The 21,491-nt window shown below is 59.5% G+C and overlaps 2 protein-coding genes across 3 annotated transcripts; both read left to right on the top strand.

Annotated features, from left to right (window-relative positions):
• The first annotated feature begins 392 nt into the window (after nucleotides 1–392).
• SLC12A9 (solute carrier family 12 member 9) lies at nucleotides 393–10,914 on the top strand. Its single transcript, XM_072344917.1, has 13 exons — nucleotides 393–647; nucleotides 2,271–2,405; nucleotides 2,547–2,684; nucleotides 2,826–3,125; nucleotides 3,370–3,477; nucleotides 3,566–3,677; nucleotides 3,759–3,916; nucleotides 4,326–4,408; nucleotides 4,527–4,651; nucleotides 6,085–6,277; nucleotides 6,427–6,601; nucleotides 7,365–7,511; nucleotides 7,943–10,914. Exons 1-13 carry the CDS (start codon nucleotides 461–463, stop codon nucleotides 8,773–8,775), a joined length of 2,694 nt encoding a protein of 897 aa, XP_072201018.1. The 5' UTR covers nucleotides 393–460; the 3' UTR covers nucleotides 8,776–10,914.
• A 2,564-nt stretch (nucleotides 10,915–13,478) lies between these two features.
• ECEL1 (endothelin converting enzyme like 1) lies at nucleotides 13,479–21,483 on the top strand. 2 transcript variants are annotated; one of them, XM_072344123.1, is made up of 18 exons: nucleotides 13,479–13,589; nucleotides 14,991–15,809; nucleotides 16,622–16,690; nucleotides 16,762–16,872; nucleotides 17,368–17,460; nucleotides 17,778–17,902; nucleotides 18,166–18,388; nucleotides 18,477–18,575; nucleotides 18,665–18,739; nucleotides 19,146–19,249; nucleotides 19,358–19,416; nucleotides 19,534–19,585; nucleotides 19,669–19,736; nucleotides 19,823–19,947; nucleotides 20,108–20,173; nucleotides 20,274–20,369; nucleotides 20,805–20,881; nucleotides 20,982–21,483. In XM_072344123.1, the coding sequence occupies exons 2-18, from the start codon at nucleotides 15,060–15,062 to the stop codon at nucleotides 21,079–21,081; spliced, it is 2,292 nt and encodes a 763-aa protein (XP_072200224.1). In that variant the 5' UTR covers nucleotides 13,479–13,589; nucleotides 14,991–15,059; the 3' UTR covers nucleotides 21,082–21,483. The 2 variants fall into 2 exon arrangements, with proteins under 2 accessions (XP_072200224.1, XP_072200225.1); XM_072344124.1 differs by having other exon boundaries at nucleotides 13,495–13,781.
• Nucleotides 21,484–21,491: the final 8 nt, after the last annotated feature.

Genomic DNA, 21,491 nt, shown 5'->3' with positions numbered 1-21,491 from the left:
GACACCGGGGGATATCCTCTGGGGTGCCCACCTGGATGTCGGGTCTGCAATAGGGGGGGCGGGGGGGAGTCCTTCGTGGGCTTACAAGGTGGTGGAGGGAGAGGGGTCAGCCCAGGGCGTGGAGTCCGGGTTGGGGGCGGGGGGGGCAGCTGCGGTGTGACTGTGTGTCTAGGGGGGATATTTGGGGCTGGGGGGTCATATTCGGGGCTGGGGCAACCCAGCAGGGAGGAGGGATGGAGGCGTGGCCCCGCAATGGGCTCGGAGAGGGGGCGTGGTCTACTCGGGGCGTAGTGGGCGTGGTCAGGGCTGGGGGCGTGGTCAGACAAGGGGGCGGGGCGTCGGGCGGGGCGCGGGGGCGGTGCGGGGGCGGCGGGCGGAGCGGTGCGGGCCGGGCCGGGGTGCGGGAGGGATTGGGGCCGCTGCGGGCCTGGTTCGGCCGGGCCGGGTTCGGTTGGGAAGCATGGCGAGCTCGGAGCGCAGCGCTCTGCTCACGTACCGCCTGTGCGGCGGCTCCGGCGAAAACGAGCGGGGCCGGGAACGTGGCCGGGCCGCCGCCGCCGCCACCCCCCGCAAGCTGCCCACGTTCCTGGGCGTAGTGGTGCCCACGCTGCTCTCCATGTTCAGCGTCGTCCTTTTCCTGCGCCTCGGTGAGTATCTCCTGGACTCCCCCGTCCCGGGCTCTCCTTGGGCATCCCCTATCGGCAGCCTCAGAGCCCACCCCGAGCTCCTCTGGCTGCGGACCCTTTGCTCCCCCTGGTCTGGGTCCCAGTGCCGCCCTGTGCTCCCTACTCAGCTCCCAGTGCCTTCCCAGTGCCCTCTCTTGAGCATCTCAGCATGGAATCGCAGTGCTCTCCCCCAGTCCCTCCTGTTTAGGGGCTCCCAGCACCCTCCACATCCTCCAGCCCCAAGCTGAAGTCCCTGTCCTCCATCCAGATCTCTCCCAGTCTGGGGTCCCGGTGCTGTATGCCCCCCAGCCACACACCCCTTCGGTCTGCGGCCCCGGGGCTCCAGTCGTACCCTCAGGGCAAGAACCCAGCACCCTTGTCTGAAGGCCCCTATCCCTGGGACAGAATCTCCGTGCCCCCCAGATCCCTTCTGTAAGTCAGATCCCAGTGGTTCTATGTCCCCCCACCCCACAATACCAGCACCCCACTGCTCTGAGCATCCCTCGGTGCTGCACCCCAGTGCCCTCTCTGTTCCCTCTGGCATCCCCCGGGCTGCACCCTTCTGTCATGCCTCAGAATTGAGCCTCCCTCCCAGGAGGGGGCAGGCAGCAGCCCTTTGGAGGTAACCCCAGTGTTGGGATACCCTGGTCCAGCTCAGGCAGAGGCCCAGACAGGAACAGGGAAGGCTTTTCCTCTTTTGCTTTCTGCCTGCGGAAAACCTTGTGTGGGAGTTGGCTGCATGCCGTGGGGCCTGGAGGGGGCCCTGAGTCCCTTCCTGTGGCTATGGGATATCCCAAGCTGTGAGATGGGAGGCACAGCCCCATCCCTCATCCCTTCCCATCCCACAAGCTTTGCCCTCTAAGGCTCTCCCAGCCCAACACTGAGCCCAGACCCTCATGGAGGTGGTGTTACCTGTGGGGAGGGCATAAGGGAAGTGTGGGGCTGCTGGGAGGGGAGCTGCCGGGAAGAGGAACTGTCCCACTTCGGGGGGGGGGCCCAGGCAACTGCCTTCCCCCTTTCCTGCACACCTCAAACACACCTCTGTCTCTCCATGATCTGGAGACCCTCCTGGCTGCACCCGCTTTGCTCTCTTATCACTTGTTATCTCCACCCCCAGCTTTTAACACAGAAATGGAGTGAGAAAACCCAGCCCTGAAGGCTCCCTGCAGCTCCCAGCACTTCCTTGCGCCCTCCCCTTGGCATCTCTATGGCCAATCTCGTGGCTGAGATAGGGCATCTCCCACTGCTGCTGTGGGCAACCCCTTCCTGCCCACAGTCCCATTCACTGCCTGCAGCTTGACTGTGCCCTGGGCAGGGACTTGGGGGAGTCCAAGTGTCTCACTGAGCCCCCAGGGGCTGCTGGAGCTGGGCTTGGTGTCTGGCTGACAGGGATACCCTCCCTGGGCTGCTTTTGCTTCCTGCTTTGCAGTGGGCCACCCTGCTGTCTCCTCCCTCCCTGCTTGTTTGCTCTCTGGGTGTGTGGCTCCATGGGCATGGCAGGAAAATGCCCTGAGGCTGGGGGCAGTAGCTGGGCTGGCATGCATGGGGGTGGGGCATCTGCATGGGGTTGTTCATGCCCTGTTAACTGTAGGTTAACCTTGGCAGGGTTCGTGGTGGGCCACGCTGGCTTGTACCAAGCTCTGGCCATGTTTGCGGTGGCCTACTTTATCATCGGCATGACGGTGCTGTCAGTGTGTGCCATTGCCACCAATGGAGCACTGGATGCTGGAGGGGCCTATTGTATCCTTTGCTGGGTGCAGGAATCCTGGGGGGATGCTCAGTGGCACCTGGGTGCCACAGTGGGGCTGTGGGTGTGATGGGGCATCCATGTCTGCTGGGCATTGGTTTGGGTTGCTGACACGTTCCCTTGACTCCACCAAGACATGATCAGTCGTGCACTGGGCCCAGAGTTTGGGGGCAGCATTGGGATCATGTTTTTCCTGGCCAATGTGTGTGGCAGTGCTCTCTACGTGCTGGGGCTGGTGGAGGCGGTGGTGGACAGCTTTGGGATCCCTCCAGGTATGTTACCCCATAGCAGGGGATATGGGGCATCCCTTCCCCAAGCAGCCCCCGCACTGTGCCTAGTGTTGTGCTTGACTGGCTTGGCTAGCCCCTGGTGCCAGCACTGAGCCCTACTGATCCCTGTGTGTCTCTGCCCAGGGCAGGAAGTGGGTTCAGGCATCCGTGTCCTCCCTCAGAGCTATTGGTATGAGCTGCTCTACGGCACCATCCTGCTGGCCCTGTGCCTCGTCGTGTGCCTGGTGGGTGCCTCCATCTATGCCAAAGCCACCTTCCTCATCTTCCTCATCGTGGCGGGTGTGCTGGGCACCATCCTCGTCAGCTTCTTTGCCACGCGGCCCCTCGGTGTGCCCATCCGCATGCCCTACCTCAACAGCTCGGAGACTGAGAACGGCAGCTTCACGGGCTTCTCACTTGCCACTCTGCGAGAAAACCTGGGCGGTGAGGACACTGAGGGCTTCCCATGGTCCTCATTGTGGTCATATACCTGCTGGGTTGGAGTGGGGTGGGGCCTGTCTCTGCATCGGTAGGGGCTCAACGGAGGGTGTGGGGAGCTTGAGGGCACGTGAGGTGGGTTGTCCCATAGTGGGCTTCCTTTGGGGACAGGGACATTAAGAAGAGGACATGTGGCAGGGCTGTACCAACCTGAGTAGCCTGTCACAGCCTGTGTCCCTGTGTCCCTCAGGTGGGTACGGAGTGGACTACACCACGGGGCAGATGATGAGTTTCAGCACTGTCTTCGCAGTGATGTTCAATGGCTGCACTGGCATCATGGCAGGCTCCAACATGTCAGGTAAGGAGCAGGGTGGTGCTGGGATGGAGCTGAATGATGCAGGGAGTGTTGCACCTACAGCATGGTGACACTGCTGCTCTGCCCGCAGGGGACCTGAAACGCCCGAGTTACTCCATTCCACGGGGCACGATCTCTGCTGTGCTCTTCACCTACCTCGTCTACAACCTGCTGGCTTTCCTCATGTGTGCCACCTGCAACAGGTACAGCCTGCGTTCCTTTCTGGGGTTATTGGTATTGGCATGAGCCAAGGTGTGTGTCACCATGTGCTTGTCCCTCTCCAGGACCCTCCTGCAGAAAGATTACGGCTTTCTGCGTGACATCAGTATCTTCCCACCTCTGGTGACAGTGGGCATCTACGCTGCCACGCTCTCTGCAGCCATGAGCAACCTCATCGGGGCATCCCGCATCCTTTATGCTCTGGCACGGGATGATCTCTTTGGTGAGTGCCTGGAGTGTGCATCAACCACAACCCAAATAGTGCCAGGGCTGTTCCTACAAAATGAACTTCCCTCGTGGTTGGGGTGATGATGCTCTGTGGGTCAGTGTGGGCTTGGGGTGTCAAGGCTCCTTTTCTCTTCTACCCAGCAATACCCACTCCACCCTGGGGTTGGCAGTGCCAATGCAGATGATTTGGGGTCTGTAGAGCATACCCTGGTTTTGCCAGGCTGGGGACATGACTGAACCCCAGTCTGCCTGTAGGGATGCTAGCACTTAGGTCCCCACTGTGCCCTGGCACTTGCCCCAAACACAGCACTTAGAATGTGGGCTGGGCTCATGGCCAAGCTAGTTGGTGGCCTTTGGGTTGCCTCCTGCTTTGTGCCTGTCCAACCTGCTTGCTCTGCCTGCAGGCCGGGCGCTGGCGCTTGCCAAGAAGACATCTGCAAGCGGGAACCCCATCATGGCAGTCATCCTCTCCTGGCTGGTGGTGCAGGTGAGTTTGCTGGTGATGCTCCTGTCACAGTCCCTGGGTGTTGTGCCCATGTATTGTGCCCCTTTCTGGGACTTCCCTGATTTGTTTACATGCTGTGACCTGTGTGCTCTCCCTGCAGCTGGTGCTCTTCTCTGGGAAGCTCAACACCATTGCAGGGGTTGTCACTACCTTCTTCCTGTTGGTTTATGCTACTGTCAACCTGGCCTGCCTGGCATTGGAGTGGGCATCGGCCCCCAACTTCAGGTACTTGTTACCTGCTCTGTGATGGGCTGTCCACCCACTCGTCTGTCCATCCATCTGCCTACAGGGCACAGGGGAGACCACCCTCTCCTTGAGCATTAGGGAGGCAGAGGCCCCTCAGGAAGCAGAAGAGGACAATTCCCATGGCCTGGCACTATGTTACTTAGCAGGCACAGATAAATGCAGCACCATTGGGTCCCCTCCCTGTAGGCTTTCCAGAGGTAATTTATAGGCTGTGCCGCCCGGCATCCCCCGGGCAGCTCGCCAAGCAGTGATGGAGCCCACTTTCCATTAGCGCTAATTAAACTAACAAGGAAAGGGGGAGGATGGGGGATCCTGCTCAAGGGGGGAGGAAAAGATCTTCCAGGAAGATGTGTGTGACATGCAGCCCCAGCTTGGGGCAGTGGGTGTGGGGCTGCCCACTGCCAAGCTGGGGGGAGCAAGGCAGGGCGGTTGAGGGGACCTGGGTTGTGTACAGCTCCCTTCCTCCCCCCATCTTGGCCTGTGTTCCCCCTCCCTGTGCCGGAGGATGTGGGGCACAGACAGGCACGGACTGGTGCCTGGGGGGAGGCTGTGGGGCTGGGTGGCAAAGGGCTCCTTGCCCATCCCATGCTTCTGTGCTCCCCCCCCCACCTCCCCGCCCCCATATTGAGGTCTCCCATCAAGCACAGCGGAAAAGGATTTTAATTACCTTTCAGCAAAAACAACAATTAGAGAAAATAACAGCATCTCGCCTTCACGCCTCTGTTTCCCTGTGCTGGGATGAGTGGGTGCTGCATTCATTTGTTGGTGCTGCTGTGTGCTTCTCAGCTTTGCACACCCCCAGACCATTCCCACTGCCTAGGGTCATCCCTGTTTGCCAGGGGCAGGTAGTGTGGGTCTGCCCAGTGCCCTGCATGGTACCATCTCCCCTCCATTCATGGAGTATTTACCTTATAGTAGAGGAGGTCCCTCTCCTGTGCTACTACCCTCTGTGCTGCCAAACCTGTCCCATGGAGAAGCAGAGGGGGAGAGAGGGGTTGACTTTTCCAGGTTGCCATTTCCAGGCCATCCTTCCCTCAAGCCTTGAAAGGAACTGATGGAGATGGAAATTGCCATTTCTATGCTCAGCCCTGATGTGGGCTGTGGTTATCCCCAGTGTAATTAGTTCACGATCCTTTTGACAGCCTGGCGCGTGCCTGTTGCCTCTCATTGGGATTTTCTTGGGCCAGCTGAGCACGGCTGAGTGCCAGGGGCTATATGGTGTCACTGATGAGGACAGAGGTAATGCCAACTTGTCTGTGCCTGATGTGGATTGCCTGTAGCTAGTCTACATGGCTGACATGAAGCGAGTGGCTCAAAACCACAGGTCAAGCTTCATTTCAGCTGACCACCCTGCTGCAAGGAGCCCATAAGCTATGCTGGCTAATTTAGATATCCCTTTCTCCCTGCTCCAGACCCACCTTTCGCTACTTCACCTGGCACACGTGCCTGCTGGGCATCGCTGGCTGCTGCGTCATGATGTTCCTCATCAGCCCCGTGTCGGCCTCGGCAAGTCTGGGCTTCCTCCTCATCCTCCTCCTTGCCCTCCACTACCTCTCTCCCAGCAGCACCTGGGGCTATATCAGCCAGGCTCTCATCTTCCACCAGGCGAGTCCTGTTCTTCTCACCCATTGTGGGCTGGAGAGCTGATGTCCCCGAGGCTGGCAGTCCTGTCCCAGCTGTGTGTCCTCAGGGCTGTCATCCCTGTGGGGTGGCATGTTGAAGGAATCTTTACCTGCCTCCCTCCCTCCACCCAGGTGCGGAAGTACCTGCTGATGCTGGATGTGCGGAAGGACCACGTCAAGTTCTGGCGCCCACAGATGCTGCTGATGGTGCAGAACCCACGGGGCAGCGCCCGCCTCATTGATTTTGTCAATGACCTCAAGAAGAGTGGCCTTTATGTCCTGGGCCATGTAGAGCTACAAGACTTGGGTGAGGATTTGCTCTGTCCCAGCTCTGTCTCTTTCTGTAATGCTGTGGCCCTCAGCACTTCCTAGCTGGCCATATTGGACCCAGGGAGGGAGATAACAGCATTTTGGACATAGCCACAGCTTGGCATAGTGTAAGGAATGTAGGTGACTTATCTCTGTCCCATGATTTGTGTGCACACATGTATCCTACTCACTTTCATCTTTGCACATCTACATGGAGCTTCTGCATGTTGTCACAGGCTTGCAAATGTGGCATGTGCCACACCAACTCCACTGGTCTTATGCACACCCAGCAAGCGTGGGCATTTGGTGCACGCTTGGCACAGCCTTGCACACGTGCGTTCCTGTGTCCATCCTCATCTCATGTTTGCTGCTGTACATCCACATGCTTCAGATGTGTTCCCACATTCATTTGCACACGTGCACCTTCACACACGCACTCACCCTGCCATGGCCATCCCCGCCCCCAGCGGATGCACGGGCTCCACTCCCCCTCCCCCTCCCCCCCCCGTTGCCATGGCGACTAATGGCCTGAAATTGGGGAGGGGGATGGGGCTAAGTATTTTCTATATATTTGTGTATAATTTCATATCTCTGACTGGAAGCACCTGCTTACGTGTTCTCTGTACTCATGTGTGCTGAGGTGATGGGGCTGCTCAGGAGGAAGATGGTGCTAGGAGTGCTCAGTGCCATGCTGGGGAGCTGTGGGAGACCCCCAGCACAGGGATCCCCATAATTCTTGCTGTCCTTGTCCTCCCACCCAGACACACTCCCCTCAGACCCACTGCAGCCCCAGCAGGACTCGTGGCTGAGCTTGGTGGACAAGCTGAATGTCAAGGCCTTCATCAGCCTCACCCTTGCGCCCTCAGTGCGACACGGCGTCCGGCAGCTCCTCTTCACCTCTGGCCTTGGTGAGTGTCACTGAGCTGGGCATTGATGGGGGTCCATCCTGCTGTCCCTGCAGAGTGGGCAGTGCTGAGGGCTGCGGAGACACCCTGCAAAGCCATGTTGGGGCACCTGTATGTGTGCAGTGCAAAAGCCAAGCTGGGACTTGAAGGCGTGGGTTGGCAATGTCCACACCTCGTGTTTTTAACACACTTGGCAATGCTAAAGTTAAGTTTGGGTCTTGGAAGTGTCTAGGCTGGGTCATGCTGAAGGGTTTGGAGGCACTTGGATGGGCAATACCAAAGGGAGGTTGGAAGTAACTGCTGTGGGCTATGGGGGATCTTGATGGTACCTGGATGAGCAATGTCAAAGCCTAGCTGGGACTTGGGGGTACCTGTTGGGGCTGGTAGAGTCCCATCCTTCCCTTCTACCTCAGACCTTGCTGGTCTTTCCTCAGGCGGCATGCGCCCCAACACGCTGGTGCTGGGCTTCTACGATGACGCAGCACCGCAGGACAGCCTGGCCCAGCACCCTGCGTTCACCAGCAGCCGTGAGGAGCTGCCCCTGGGCTTTCCCCCACTGCGGGCCGCCGCTGCCCCCAAGCTGCTGTCTCCACGCGAGTACGTAGGCATCGTGGCTGACGCCCTGAAGATGCTCCGCAATGTCCTGCTGGTCCGGCACCTGGAGAGCCTGGACAAGGCGTGGGAGCTGCGCCGGGCCGCCAGCCCTCCACCTTCCATCCATGTTTGGCCCGTCAACCTGCTGCGGCCTGACAGCGCCCGCTACGCCGACACGTGCAGCCTTTTCCTGCTGCAGATGGCCTGCGTGCTCAACATGGCCCGGGCCTGGCGCCGGGCCCGCCTGCGCCTCTTCCTTTGCGTAGAGGCAGGCGCCATGCCCCACGCGCAGGAGGACAAGCTGCGCCAGCTCCTCAAGGACCTGCGCATCCAGGCCCAGATCCAGCTGGTGCCGTGGGACGGGGTGGTCCGCCTGCATTGGCAGGCCCCACGGGGACCCCCAGGTGGCCCAGCACCCACTGAGGAGGAAGAGGAGGCGGTGAACTTCCCACCCAACACCACCCAAGTGTCAGATGAGTACGTCCGTGCCGCCAACAAGATGGTGCTGGAGCAGGGCCCGGCGCCCGCTGTCCGCTTCCTCTATTTGCCACGGCCTCCGGCCGACACCGGGCTGTACCCCCTGTACCTGCGGCAGCTGGAGCTGCTCACCCGCGACCTTGGCCCTACTGTGCTGGTGCACGGGGTGAGCGCTGTCACCAGCACGCAGCTGTAGGATTGTCCCCCTGCCCCCTACCCTCCTGCACTCAGTGCCTTACAGCTCTGGGCTGGGCACGGCTTGGGGGGAGCTGGTGCCAGCTGTGACTCCCATTTGCAGGCCTTGTTCTAGGGGCTGTGCTGGGAGAAGAGCAGGGGGTTTGGGTTGTTTTTTTTTGAGGGGGAGGCACAGCATTTAAAGCTACCCTGGGCAGGATCCAGGCACTTAATGCATTCACTGTGCCTTTTTTCTGGGGTCCTCGGGGGGTCCCGTTTTGCTACTGGGAGCCCTTTGCCTGCAGCCTTCCTCCCTGTGCTCTCCTCTGCAGGCTCCTCCGGGCACCCAGCCAGCAGCGGGGATTGATTAAAGGCAGCCTCGACCTTGGTGCCCCGGCTCCCCGCCATCCTCCGTGCCTTTCATTAGGGAAAATTAAATGGGAAGGGGTTGGGGGAAGGGAGCCCGTGTGCCTGAGTTCCCTGAGTTCCTTGAGGCTGGGGAAGGAGGGGGCAGCCCTTTGTGGATGTGTGACACTATGGGGTGGGGGTCCTGCTGCCCCCAGAGAGGGGGAAATGACAGTGGGAGGGGTTGCTTGTGTGGGGTGTTATAGTCCTGTGCCTACAGGGAGCAGTAGCAGAGTGGCATTGCCCTGACCCCCAGCTCCCCATGCTGCTCCCCCTCCCATCCCCTTACCCTACTGTATTGACTGGGGGAGGGCAGGAAATTGCCTGGGTGATGACGATAAATCTGTTGGGTGCCTGGCAGGTGGGCAGCACGCCCGGGTGCTGCCTGATGAATTGCTTCTTATTAGCTCAAATGGGTGTGGAGGCTGCTTGGGGCCAGGGGCTGTGTGTGGGGGGTGGTTAACAGCACAGCCTCTGCCTCCCACTCCCATCACCACCACGCTGCTTTCAGGCAGCTGTGCTCATCCAGAGGGCTGGAAAAACCTGTATACCCTTGTGGTGCTCTGGAGAAATAGAGAGGGGCTGTGTTGCTCCCCAGTTCTTTCAGGGGGTTGTGCCCCCTTCCCCCCAGCAGGACTTGGGGCTGGCTCTACTGCTGGAGGTGGGAGGTTGGTCCCTCAGTGTGGGCACCGCACGGCTCTGGCTGCCCACTGCATTTATTTACAGTTGGGAGCTGGCACAGGGCAGCCGGGCACCAGCAGAACCCGACAGCCTATAATGTTAATTATCACCACGTAATTAAAAGCCCATAAAAAAGCCTCACACTTCATTAAATTAAAGCTTTGCCGTGCCACGCTGCCGGGCTCTGGCAGAGTTAACCTTGGCCGTGCCAGGTCCTGGCACCGGGGAGGTGGGGACCCCCAGTGGGCTTTGTATTAGGGTGCAGCGTTCGGGGGCTTATGCTTTATCCACACAGCACCATAACTCTGTTCATCACATCTGGGACGGTGCACACATGCTGGGAGCACGCACCCCCTATATCCAGCATGGCACATAGGAGTTGGGACATGCAACATTGCACGGCCACGTGTGACCCTGCACACCTTGCACATGCACCAGGACGTGGCTGGGGGGCTGATGCAGTCCCACACGTGCACACACCGAGACGTGCACACACGCACGCAGCATGCTGCAAAGCCAGCATCGCACAACGCCCACTCAATGCACACCTACGCAAACAGCATCCTTTCCTTTCTCCTCACACACACGCCCTCTGCACCCCCACAGCTGCCCTCTGCATCCCCACATGTTCCTGGTGCCCAGGGCTGTGCCCAGTCCCAACGCCTTCTGTCCCTGCTGTTGGCAACACCAGCCCTCAGCTCACCCTGAGTGCTCCCCAGGTGCTGAATGGGCCATGGGGACAGTGCCAGGCACTGGGGTGGGGAACACCCACCTGCTCCTTGGCAATGGTTGGGATGAAAGCACCCATCCGTGCCTCAGTTACCCCAATAGCTGGGCTGAGCCAAGTGAGGAGGGGATGCGTGGAGGGACCCCAATCAGGACCTCCCCCCCCCCCAGTGCAGAATGGGAGCCATCTCTGCACCTATGGTGGGGGGCTGAGGTATAGGCATGTGCATTGGCATGCACGTGGATGTGAGCACACACATTGGGTGTGCACACGCGTGGATGGGGCCATGGCTGTGGGGTGCCCGCGGGGGTGGGCAGGCAATGGGGCCTCGGCTATTTCTTGGAAATTTCGCAGCATTCATTTCAGAGCAAATAAAAGCTGTCATTGAGGGAGAAATGATACTGATCGAGGTCTGAAAAGACAGCAAATTACCCGCCTGAAAATGCACCGCTGGAAAAAAAAAATGCATATTAAACACACAAAAAGGCACTTTGCCATCAGCCGCGCTTCCCCCGCCGCTCCAGAATAACCACACTTTACATAATTCTCCCTCTCCACCTCCGAATTAATTTCACAAACAGAGGCAGAGGCAACCCTGTAACAATAGCGGAGGGGGAACGCAGGGATGGGGCTGCGGGGCTGTGTTCAGTCTGGGGGGTGTGAGATAATGGGGCCCAGGGCTGGGCCTTGGGGGGGGACTGAGGGGCCTGGGGGAGGGAAACGGGTTTGGGAGACGGAGGGGTTTAAGTAATGGGTGTTGGGACCACTGCCACTCTCCTCCACTGGGAACAGGCATGGGGGATAGGTATATGGGGCAGTGCTCACTCTGAGGGCCACATGCTGTCTGGGGAGGGCAAACCCTCATGCTGCTATCACTTGGGAGAGCCTGGCAACAAAGTTGGGGTGCAATGACCCAGGTGATGGAGACCCCCAGCATCCACCTCCCCATGTCATTCTCCTACCCAAGGGATGCAATACCCACCTGGACTGACAGCCCCAAACAATCCTCTTCCCAACAGCCCCCCAAGGACCTCTCTGCACTAGGCAGGAGGGCACCCATGGCTCACACCCAATGGGGAGTGAATGGCATTTTGGGGTCCCAGCAGCAGCAGCTTCAGCCATGTGGTCCCCGAGGGACGGGTGGAGGGGAGGGCGAGCGGTAGAGGTTGGCACTGCGCTGCTTTGCATTTTCAATGACAGACCCATGCCGGGTGCTCGGGAGAGTGGAAAAATCTTATTTGTCACCTGCTGGCGGTGCGCAGGGGCTCCCGCGCCGCGGCTAATCTCAGGGAAAATGAGGATGCTGGCGGGGTGGCCCGTGGGACTGGAGGAGAGGGGGGGTCAGAGCTGGGGGCTACAGGACCCCCAGCCCCACCAGGTTGGGCCAATCCGGAGTGCATGGCACAGGGACACTGTCACCATCCTTGAGGCCAGGCTGGATGTGTAGGCTGTGGGCACCCCAGAAAGGAGCACCCCATGCCCATCGCCAGCCAGTGCAACCCCTCTTTCCTCCAGCCCTGTTTTAGGAACAGCCTATTGCTCTGCAGCACCAGCTCCACAGGTTGGCACTGCCCAAGGCATTCTTTTGCTGGAGCATCTTACTTTGCAGTGGGGATGGATGCTGCCTGACCCCCAGGATCTGTCTACATACAGTGCCCATCCCATACTCCCTGTACCCCATTTTCTGGAGCTACCAGCCCCCAGGGGACACCGCAGAGCTCTGCGGCCGGCTCAGATTTATCCATTCTTTTATATCCACACGCCTTTAATTTTTATGGCCCTGTTGGAGCAATACCCAGGGTTGTTAATAACATAGCCCCCCTCTCCCCCCCCCCCCCTCCCCTTTTCCTGCATGCATCTGTCATGCTCCCACCAAGGTGCCAAAGTGGGTCTGGGGCCCTTCATCATCCCCTGGTGAGCAGCGGGGCTGGGCATCCCCTGCCCACACATGGGTCTTGGGTGTTGGGTTTGGATGCTCCTGTGCCCTGTTGGGGCTGGTGATGCCCAGTTGGAGGAATCTGGTGGGGTTTGTGGAGCATGGTTTGTGGCCAAGGAAAGTGTCACTGTGTCACTGAGAGCTGGTGTGAGTGTGCATGAGTGTGTCCCATGGCTAAGCCACCAGTCCCCATGCCAAACAGTGTACCCATGCCGCATGGCACAGCACCCACCCCAGCACCAGGAAGACCCAGCACTCACCCCAAGTACTGAGAACTGCATAGGATGGGGATACCATGGTACCCAGAAGGATGGCTGGGTGGGGCTGGGGGTCTGCAGCTGCTGTTTGGGCTGTGCAATGGATGGGCCATAAATCTCTCTGCTGCTCCCCCCTGTCCTGTCCCCCCCCCTTCCCCCCCAGTGGAAGAGCAGCTCACGATATTTATGTTGGGGATTTATCTGCAATGCAGTTTAATATTCCCGGACCTTCGCGTGTGTGTATGTGCGTGTCTGAGTGAGCATACCCCCCTCCCTGCGCCACCCCCATGCCCACTCTCTCCCACCTGGAGCATCCCAAGCTCCGTCCATTGCCCATCCCATTGCATCCCCCCTGGAAGGACGGGACGGGCACCCCGAGGTGCTCAGGTACCGCACGGAGGGGGGGATCCGACAGTCACTATGTGCCCAAGGGCAGTGCCTACCCTATGTACCAGACTGTCGGATGTGGCACCGGCGTCCCCACACAACGGTGCCAGCCTTGGTGGCACTGCCAAACCTATTCCAGTCCCCCCGGGGTGGGGGTCCGGGCATCCCCCCGCCCTCCCCTTACCCTGCCTCCCCGCCGCCGGGGATGAGGTAAGGCAGGCGGGTGGCACAGGGCTGCTCTATTTGCATAATAATCTCGTTAATGGAGCCTGGCCTGCGGGAGAGCCGGGCTGGAGACGCCACCCCCTCCCCGCCCCGCCGCCTCCCTCCCTCCGGCCCCGCAGCTCCGTTCAGCTCGGCACGGGGCGCGCAGCCGGACGGGCACCGCCGGACCGACCCGACAGCAGCGCCGGGGCAGCCTGCAGACATCTCGCAGCACGGCGGTGAGTACCTCCCGGACATCCACCGGGCATCCCGGGCAGCACCTTAAGAGCGTCCCCAGCAGCATCCCCCGAGCACAGCCCAGAGCAGCCCCCGAGTGCCTCGGTGAGCAAGCGGGACGCCCCCCCGAGCACCCCCGGACATCCCGGCGAGCATCTCCCGAGCAGCCCCCAGCACCCTCCCGCAGCCTACCGGTGAGCATCCCGCGAGCATCCCCCGAATATGCCGGGGAGCACTTCCCGAGCATCCCGCGAGCATCCCCCGAGCATCCCCCGAGCACCGAGGCGAGCACCTCCCGAGCACCCTGGGCAGCATCCCCGGAGCATCCTGAGAAGCATTCCCTGGGCACTCCCGAGCATCCCCTTGCGTTTGGTTGAGCATCCCTCCAGCATCCCGGGGACCATCCCAGGGACCATTCATTCCTTGCAACCCTCCCAGCCCCCACCCCGATTCTGTGCTCTCCGCTCGCCCCACAAACTTTCCAATGGCAGCAGCAGCCATACAGCTTCTCCCCGGCACAGAGCTGTGATGCTCGGGCACAACTTCACCTAAGTTGCTGAGAGGGAGCAGAGGCAGTGAGGCTTTAGGGGTGCTGAGGAGGTCCTGCTGCAGCAATATGGTCCACACCCCCACCGAGCAGCTCTTTGTCTCCAGCATGTCCTGCCCACACCTGCAAGTCTGATGTTGGTGTGCACTAAGAAAGGACTGGGATCTCCTTTTGAAGTCCTCCCCACCCTCAATCCCTTTTCTCTCCACGGGCAGAGCCCCCCCATCTCCAGAACGGAGACTACGGGGCACTGGGTAGAGGAGAGGGGTTGATGGGGGTTTAGGGGGATGCAGGAATCCCTCCAGACAGGAGTTAACTTTACACACACGCAGTGCGCTGCATGCAACACAATCAGGCACAACGCACTGCAACGCAGCGCACCACGACCCACCCCAACCCAATGCAACACAGCACGACGCGACACAACGCAGTGCAAGCAATGCAAACCAGTGTGCAACCACTCGGCCCAACCTTGTGCAGTGCCCTCCTCCCCCAAGATCTCCCTGGAGCCCTCCTTCCCCTTCTGAACCCTGCCTGGAGGGGCTGGCAGCGCTGTAACCCCCTCACCCTGCGGTGTTATGCTGAGCTCCCTGGATCACTCTGGATTTGCACTTGGAGTGCTGTCTCCAGGTGGGTGGGATGGAGCTGAGCCATGGGCTGGGTGCAGGTGGAACCCAACACCAGGTGGGGACAAAGGGGACAGCAGCAGGGTTGGGATGGCACTGAGCTCCTGGCTTTAGGGTCACCAATGCCACCGGTGTGTTGCAGTGCTGGGGACAATGACATGGGAGATGATGATGGCAAGAAACATCCCCCATCTTGCTCCTCCCTACACCGCATCCTTTGCCTTTTCCAGGAGCATCTTACCTACCTGGACACCTCCAGCATGAACCGGGGTCCATGAGCCCCAATTGCAGCCCCTGCCATGGAGAAGACCTACTCACTGACTGCCCACTACGACGAGTTCCAGGAGGTGAAGTACGTGAGCCGCTACCAGAGCGGCACGCTGCCCAACGGCTTTGCTCTCCAGTTGGGTGCTGGAACCAAGAAGCGCAGTGGTGGTGGGGGGCTGCCACGCTGGAGCCGCAGGGAGATCTGCCTGCTGTCAGGGCTGGTGTTTGCTGCCGGGCTCTGTGTCATCTTGACATGCATGCTGGTGCTCAAATACCTGGCGGCTGAAGGGGACAGCTACTGCCTGGAGGGCTGCCAAGAGAAGAAGGCTTTCCTACGGGCTTCACGCTTCCTTAGTGCCAACATGGATGCCACCATCGACCCCTGCCAGGATTTCTATTCCTTTGCCTGTGGTGGGTGGCTGCGTCGGCACGGCATCCCTGAAGACAAACTGGTGTACGGCACCATCGGGGCCATCGCTGAGCAGAACGAGGCCAAGCTGCGGGCACTGCTGAGCCGCCCTGTGCGTCGCCGTGCCCCCACATCAGCTGAGAGGAAGGTGAAAGAGTTCTTCCGCTCATGCCTCAACCGGGCTGAGATCGACCGTTTGGGGCCGCGGCCCATGTTAGAGGTGATTGGGGAGTGTGGTGGATGGGATGCATCGCCAGGGAGTGGAGACCTGAACGAGCTGCTCTACAAGACACAGGGGGTCTACAGTGCCGCAGTGCTCTTCTCGCTCACCGTCAGCCTGGACGACAGGAACACCTCCCGCTACGTCATCCGGGTGAGGACACCTTGCCACCCTTATCCCAGTGGCACTGCTGTGACAGGCTGCCCCACTCCTGCCACCCATGTCTCTCCCCCTGTGGTGTGAACAGGGCGTGGGTGGGTTCTGTCCAAGTGGCCAAGCCTCAAGCATCTTCAGTGGGTGCAGCTGGGACATGGCACTGGCATGGTGGGAACATCACAGTGGGCATGATGATGGCATGGTTGTGGGGCACAGCAGTAGAACAGCGGTCAGCATGGGGGGCATGCAGGTGGACACCATGGGGGCATGATGGGGATGATGGTGCTATGATGGCAATGGTGATGGCATGGTGGGGATGGAGATGGCATGGTGAGAATGGGGATGGTATGGTGAGGATGGGGATGGTATGGTGAGGATGGGGATGGCATGGTGAGGATGGGGATGGTGGGGACAAGGTGTTGGGCACAGCAATGGTACTGGTAGGCATGAAGCCTCCCTGGTCCCCAGCACCATGGTGGTGCTGCGGATGAGGGATGTGAGTGTGTAGGTGTGTGTGTGGCTGTGTGTGAGGCAGGGGACGGGAAGAAGAGAGGCTGTGCTGAAGGAGTGTGTGTGTACACTAGAGGGAGCGTGTGTCACAGGGAAAGGCTTTGGGTCCCTGTGATGGGCAAGGCGCAGGCATGAGATGTGTTCAGTTGCGCAGCATTGCCCATCCCTGTGCCCCCCATGGGGCATCTTGCACAAAGGAGTGAGGCCACCATTCGGGGTGTCAGGAAGTGCCCTGCCACCAGTGCAGCTCCCCATTCACCCCAGAGCTCTGCTCACCCCCTGCCTGCATCTATCCACAGATCGACCAGGATGGGCTGACACTGCCTGAGCGCACCCTATACCTGGGGCAGGATGAGGAGAGCGAGAAGGTGAGGAGTAGGAGACAAAGAGGGGACAGGGGGCAGTGCAGGAGGCACACACATCCCTTCCCTTGGCACAGATCCTGGCTGCCTACCGTGTCTTCATGGAGAGGCTGCTTACACTCCTGGGGGCTGAGCAGGTGGAGCAAAAGGCACAGGAAATCCTCCAGCTGGAGCAGCATCTTGCCAACGTGAGTGGGGTGACCGTTCTGGGTTTGGGGTGCCCCTGCCATGCCCTTGAGGACTCCATCCCCTTGGACATTTGTACTCCAAGGTCTTGGAGACCTTCGTGCCTGGTCCACAGGACTCCCAGAGACCCCAGCTACATCACATTGGGAACTACCAGTTCCACTCTAAGGGAGCTCCATTCCCCATCCTTGGGAACCCACTCCAGGCTCTTAAGTACCCCATGCCCATATCTTTGGGAACCTCAGTCCCAACCTAGAAGGACCTCCAGCCCAGCCCTTGGGTACCCCAGCTCCTTGAGGGCCTCATGCCCTTATCTTGGGGAACACAAATTCCAGCCTTGAGGGACCTTGTGTCCAGCCCTTGGGACTCCCAGTGGGGGCAGCAAGCCATGGTGGATGTGGGCCCACAGCCCTTTATACCCCAGAGCTGTGCCTATCCCCATGGCAACTCCCCTGGATGGGAAGTGGGGAGGTGACAACTGTACCCACCCCACACAGATCACGGTGTCCGAGTACGATGATGTGCGGAGGGACGTCAGCAGCATGTACCACAAAATCACTCTGGGCGAGTTGCAGCGCATCACCCCCACGGTACGTTCCCCCCTACCAGCACCCTGCTACCCACATATCCTGCCTGCCCTGTGCCCCTGCTTGTCCCTGTCCTCTTGCTCCATCATTCTCCTTGCTGCCACTCCCATGTCCCCCGGTAAGAAGAGCCCTGTGGTGCAATGCCCTTATGTCCCTAGAAATATTCTTCACTGCTCCCCCAAATCAATGCACTCTGGATGGTGATGAGTCAGTCCATCCTGCACTTCCCTGGGTGCTGGGTGCGGTGTCTGGACCAGACTTGGTCCCAAGGGAAGGGGACATGGATGGGGTCCCCACCCTGATGTGCCCCTTGCTGCCAGCTCAAGTGGAAGCGCTTGCTGGACCGCATCTTCCATGACAACTTCTCAGAGGATGAAGAGGTGGTGCTGCTGGCTACTGACTACATGCACAAGGTGTCTGACCTCATCCGTGTGACACCCAGAAGGTGAGGGGGTGGTAAGGCACAATGGGGTGGGCGCATGGGGAGCTGTGGTTGAGGACAGCATCATGAGTCCCCATCAAGACCTCCCCATCATGGATGCCAACAAAACCATCACACTGACAGACCTGCACCATGCCACAAACATTGCAGGGATCTCCGCAGAGCCACCTCATCCCTGGGTGCCATGGGACATGGGTACTCCATACTGGGATGTCCCCACTCTGGTACGTGCCCAAAAGGGAGCTGATCCCATCCCATTTCCCCAGGATCCTTCACAACTACATGCTGTGGCGCATTGTGGTGGTGCTGAGCGAGCACCTCTCCACCCCTTTTCGTGATGCCATCCATGAACTCTCCAAAGAGATGGAGGGCAATGAGAAGCAGCTGGAGCTGGGCAAGGTTTGCCTGAGCCAGGCCAACAAACACTTTGGCATGGCCCTGGGTGCTCTCTTTGTTGAGGAGTACTTCTCCTCTGCCAGCAAGGCCAAGGTATGTGCCCTCCTGTCCCCTTGCCAAGGTGCCACCCTGCAGGTTCAGGGTGTTCCATTGTTCCACCACCCATGGTGACCCACTGTAGGTGCAGCAGCTGGTGGAGGACATCAAATACATCCTGGACCAACGCCTGGATGAGCTGGATTGGATGGATGAGGAGACACGGAGAGCTGCCAGGGCCAAGGTGGCAGTCCCCAGCATGTTCCCCTGTCTTCGTCCCCATGGGGAGTTGCAGGACAGGGGCCCTGACTCTGCCACCTGCATTGCCCACAGCTCCAGTACATGATGGTGATGATTGGGTACCCCGACTTCTTGCTGAAGCCAGAGGCCATTGACAAGGAGTATGAGGCAAGGAGCACACGGGCACACAGTGTGGGAGATGGGCCCTACGGCTGGCTAGTTAGAGGTGCAGGCAGACCGGGATGGGGAGATACTACCTCAGTACAAACCACCTCCTGGTAGATCACCAGCTCCATCACTTGCATGACCACAGCCACATAGGTGGAGCCTTTCCCCACATTGCACCCCATTCTCAGCAGGGACTGGAGGTGCCCCTTATTCCTTATGACCCAGGGACTCCAGGGGGGTGCTGGGGGCACAGCAGCACATGTACCTCATCCAGCACAACAGCACAACTTTACATTTTCTGTCCCCAAGGCTCATAGGGGTGGGAGGACACTTTAGCTCTCCACACTTCATGGGGCTGGACTTTGGGGATGGAGTTCCCCTCTTATACGGCCATGTCCCCCTGCAGTTTGAGGTGGATGAGAAGACCTACTTCAAGAACATCCTCAACAGCATCGCCTTCAGCATCAGGCTCTCGGTGAAGAAGATCCGTCAGGAGGTGGACAAGTCTGCGTGGGTATCACTCTACCTGGGAGGGGGGCCATGAGGCATCCTAACTGTGTGAGGGGGTGGCATTTCCCTGTCCCTCCATGTCCCCACAGCCTCCATCTCTTCTTACAGGTGGCTCCTTCCCCCCCAGGCCCTCAATGCCTACTACCTGCCTAACAAGAACCAGATGGGTGAGGCAACACCCAGTATTGGATGGGGGGGAACAGTGTGGGGTCCCTTGGCATCAAGAGATGCTGCGGGGTAGGAAAGGGTTGTCCCCTCCCTGCAATGTTGTCCTCTGTCTCCAGTGTTCCCTGCTGGCATCCTGCAACCAACCCTCTATGATCCTGAGTTCCCGCAGTGAGTGTGGGGCTGGGGAGGGGGGCCAGGGCAGGGCTGTGGGTGGGGACAGATCCTGGGGTGACCACTGCTCCCCTTGGCAGGTCACTGAACTACGGTGGGATCGGCACTATCATCGGGCATGAGCTGACTCACGGCTATGATGATTGGGGTGAGAGACCCCCACCCTGCTGGGGTGGGAGAAGGGGTCCTGGGGCCACCCAGCTCCCTTGGCATGACCAGTAGTGGTGCCTGCAGGGGGACAGTACGACCGACATGGCAATCTGGTGCACTGGTGGACAGAGACGTCCTACAGCAAGTTCCTAAAGAAGGCGCAGTGCATTGTCAACCTCTACGACAACTTCACTGTCTACAATCAGCGGGTAAGATCTCTCCACAACAATGCCCAGGGACCCCACCACTCAACACACCTCAGCTGGAAACACCCTCAGAGCCCTGAAAGGGAAACTGAGGCACTGCCCTTACGCCACCATGGGGACAGGGCACATCTCTGCTCAACCCATGCCACTCCTTTCTTGGCAGGTGAATGGCAAACACACACTGGGGGAGAACATTGCTGACATGGGGGGACTCAAGCTCGCCTACTATGTGAGTGCCCCCCACCCTGGGGCATCACAGCCCTAGCAGGGCCATGGCAGTCCTGCTTGCTGGGGTTCTGTGGCAGAGTTTGGCACCTCTTGTTCTTCAGGCTTACCAGAAGTGGGTGAGGGAGCATGGCCCAGAGCACCCCCTGCACCACCTGAAGTACACCCACGACCAGCTGTTCTTCATTGCCTTTGCCCAGGTGAGGTGGTGTCTGAGGCTATGAGCAGCTCCTGTGCTCTGCAGGTACCCCCACTATCCAATGGACCACCTTGCACAGCCTGTGTGCTCTTGGGGATCCTACAGTAACAACCATATTCCCCCATCTCTGCCAGAGACCCCCCACAATAACAACTTCACATGAACCTGGAGGACCCCACAATTGCACATTCCACGGCCCCAAGAGACCCTACAATAATAAACAAGTGTGACCCTACAACAACAAACATTCCCCAATGCTCCCAATACATCTGAACCACATTTGCAGTCTCTTGGGAGACCCTGCAATAACAAACACAGCATTGTTGCCCTCATCCCCCAGCAGCCAGAAGGGCCAAGCCAGGACTTTGGGGGTCCTGATGGGTGTCAGAATCTGGGCTCTCCTGCTTGTCTCACCCATGGGACCTTGTTCCCCTAGAACTGGTGCATCAAGAGACGATCCCAGTCCATCTACCTTCAGGTCCTGACAGACAAGCACGCTCCGGAGCACTACAGGTAAAAATGGGTGCATGGATGGGGTGTGGTGCCATTGGGGTGGGAAGGGGTGAGGGGCAGGGTCCTTGGGACAGCTCTGAGCTTCTCCCCCTGCCCACAGGGTCCTGGGCAGTGTCTCACAGTTTGAGGAGTTTGGCCGGGTTTTCCACTGCCCCAAGAACTCGCCCATGAACCCAGTGCACAAGTGCTCAGTGTGGTGAGGTCGCTGTCCTCCCAGGCTGGCACCCCAGTACCCATCCCTGCACCAGCGCCCCTCTCTGCCCGCACCCCTCCTGCCCTATAGGCAAAGGGTGCACCCCAACATAGGCAACCACTTGGGGTGGGGGGGGCAAGGCAGAGGGGACTCATTGGGGTTATGAGCTCCATCCCAGTGGGACCCTCTTGTCCACACTACTGCAAACCTCCCCACATCCACCTGCTCAGGGCAAGGAGGGGACCTGAAGGCACTGTGTGTACCAAGAGTACTAATCTCTGTGCCAGCTCCATCTCGTTCCCATTAGTCACTGGGGGTTGGGGTGATGCCAGCCTGCCTGGGAGTGCACACAGACATGTGCTGTATTTTTTTGCTGCTCTTTCTGGTCAATAAAGCACTGGATATGCCAAATGTGCC

The sequence above is a fragment of the Excalfactoria chinensis genome, chromosome 9, assembly GCF_039878825.1.
Source record: "Excalfactoria chinensis isolate bCotChi1 chromosome 9, bCotChi1.hap2, whole genome shotgun sequence".
NCBI lineage: Eukaryota > Metazoa > Chordata > Aves > Galliformes > Phasianidae > Excalfactoria > Excalfactoria chinensis.
This window is presented reverse-complemented; position numbering and strand designations above follow the sequence as displayed.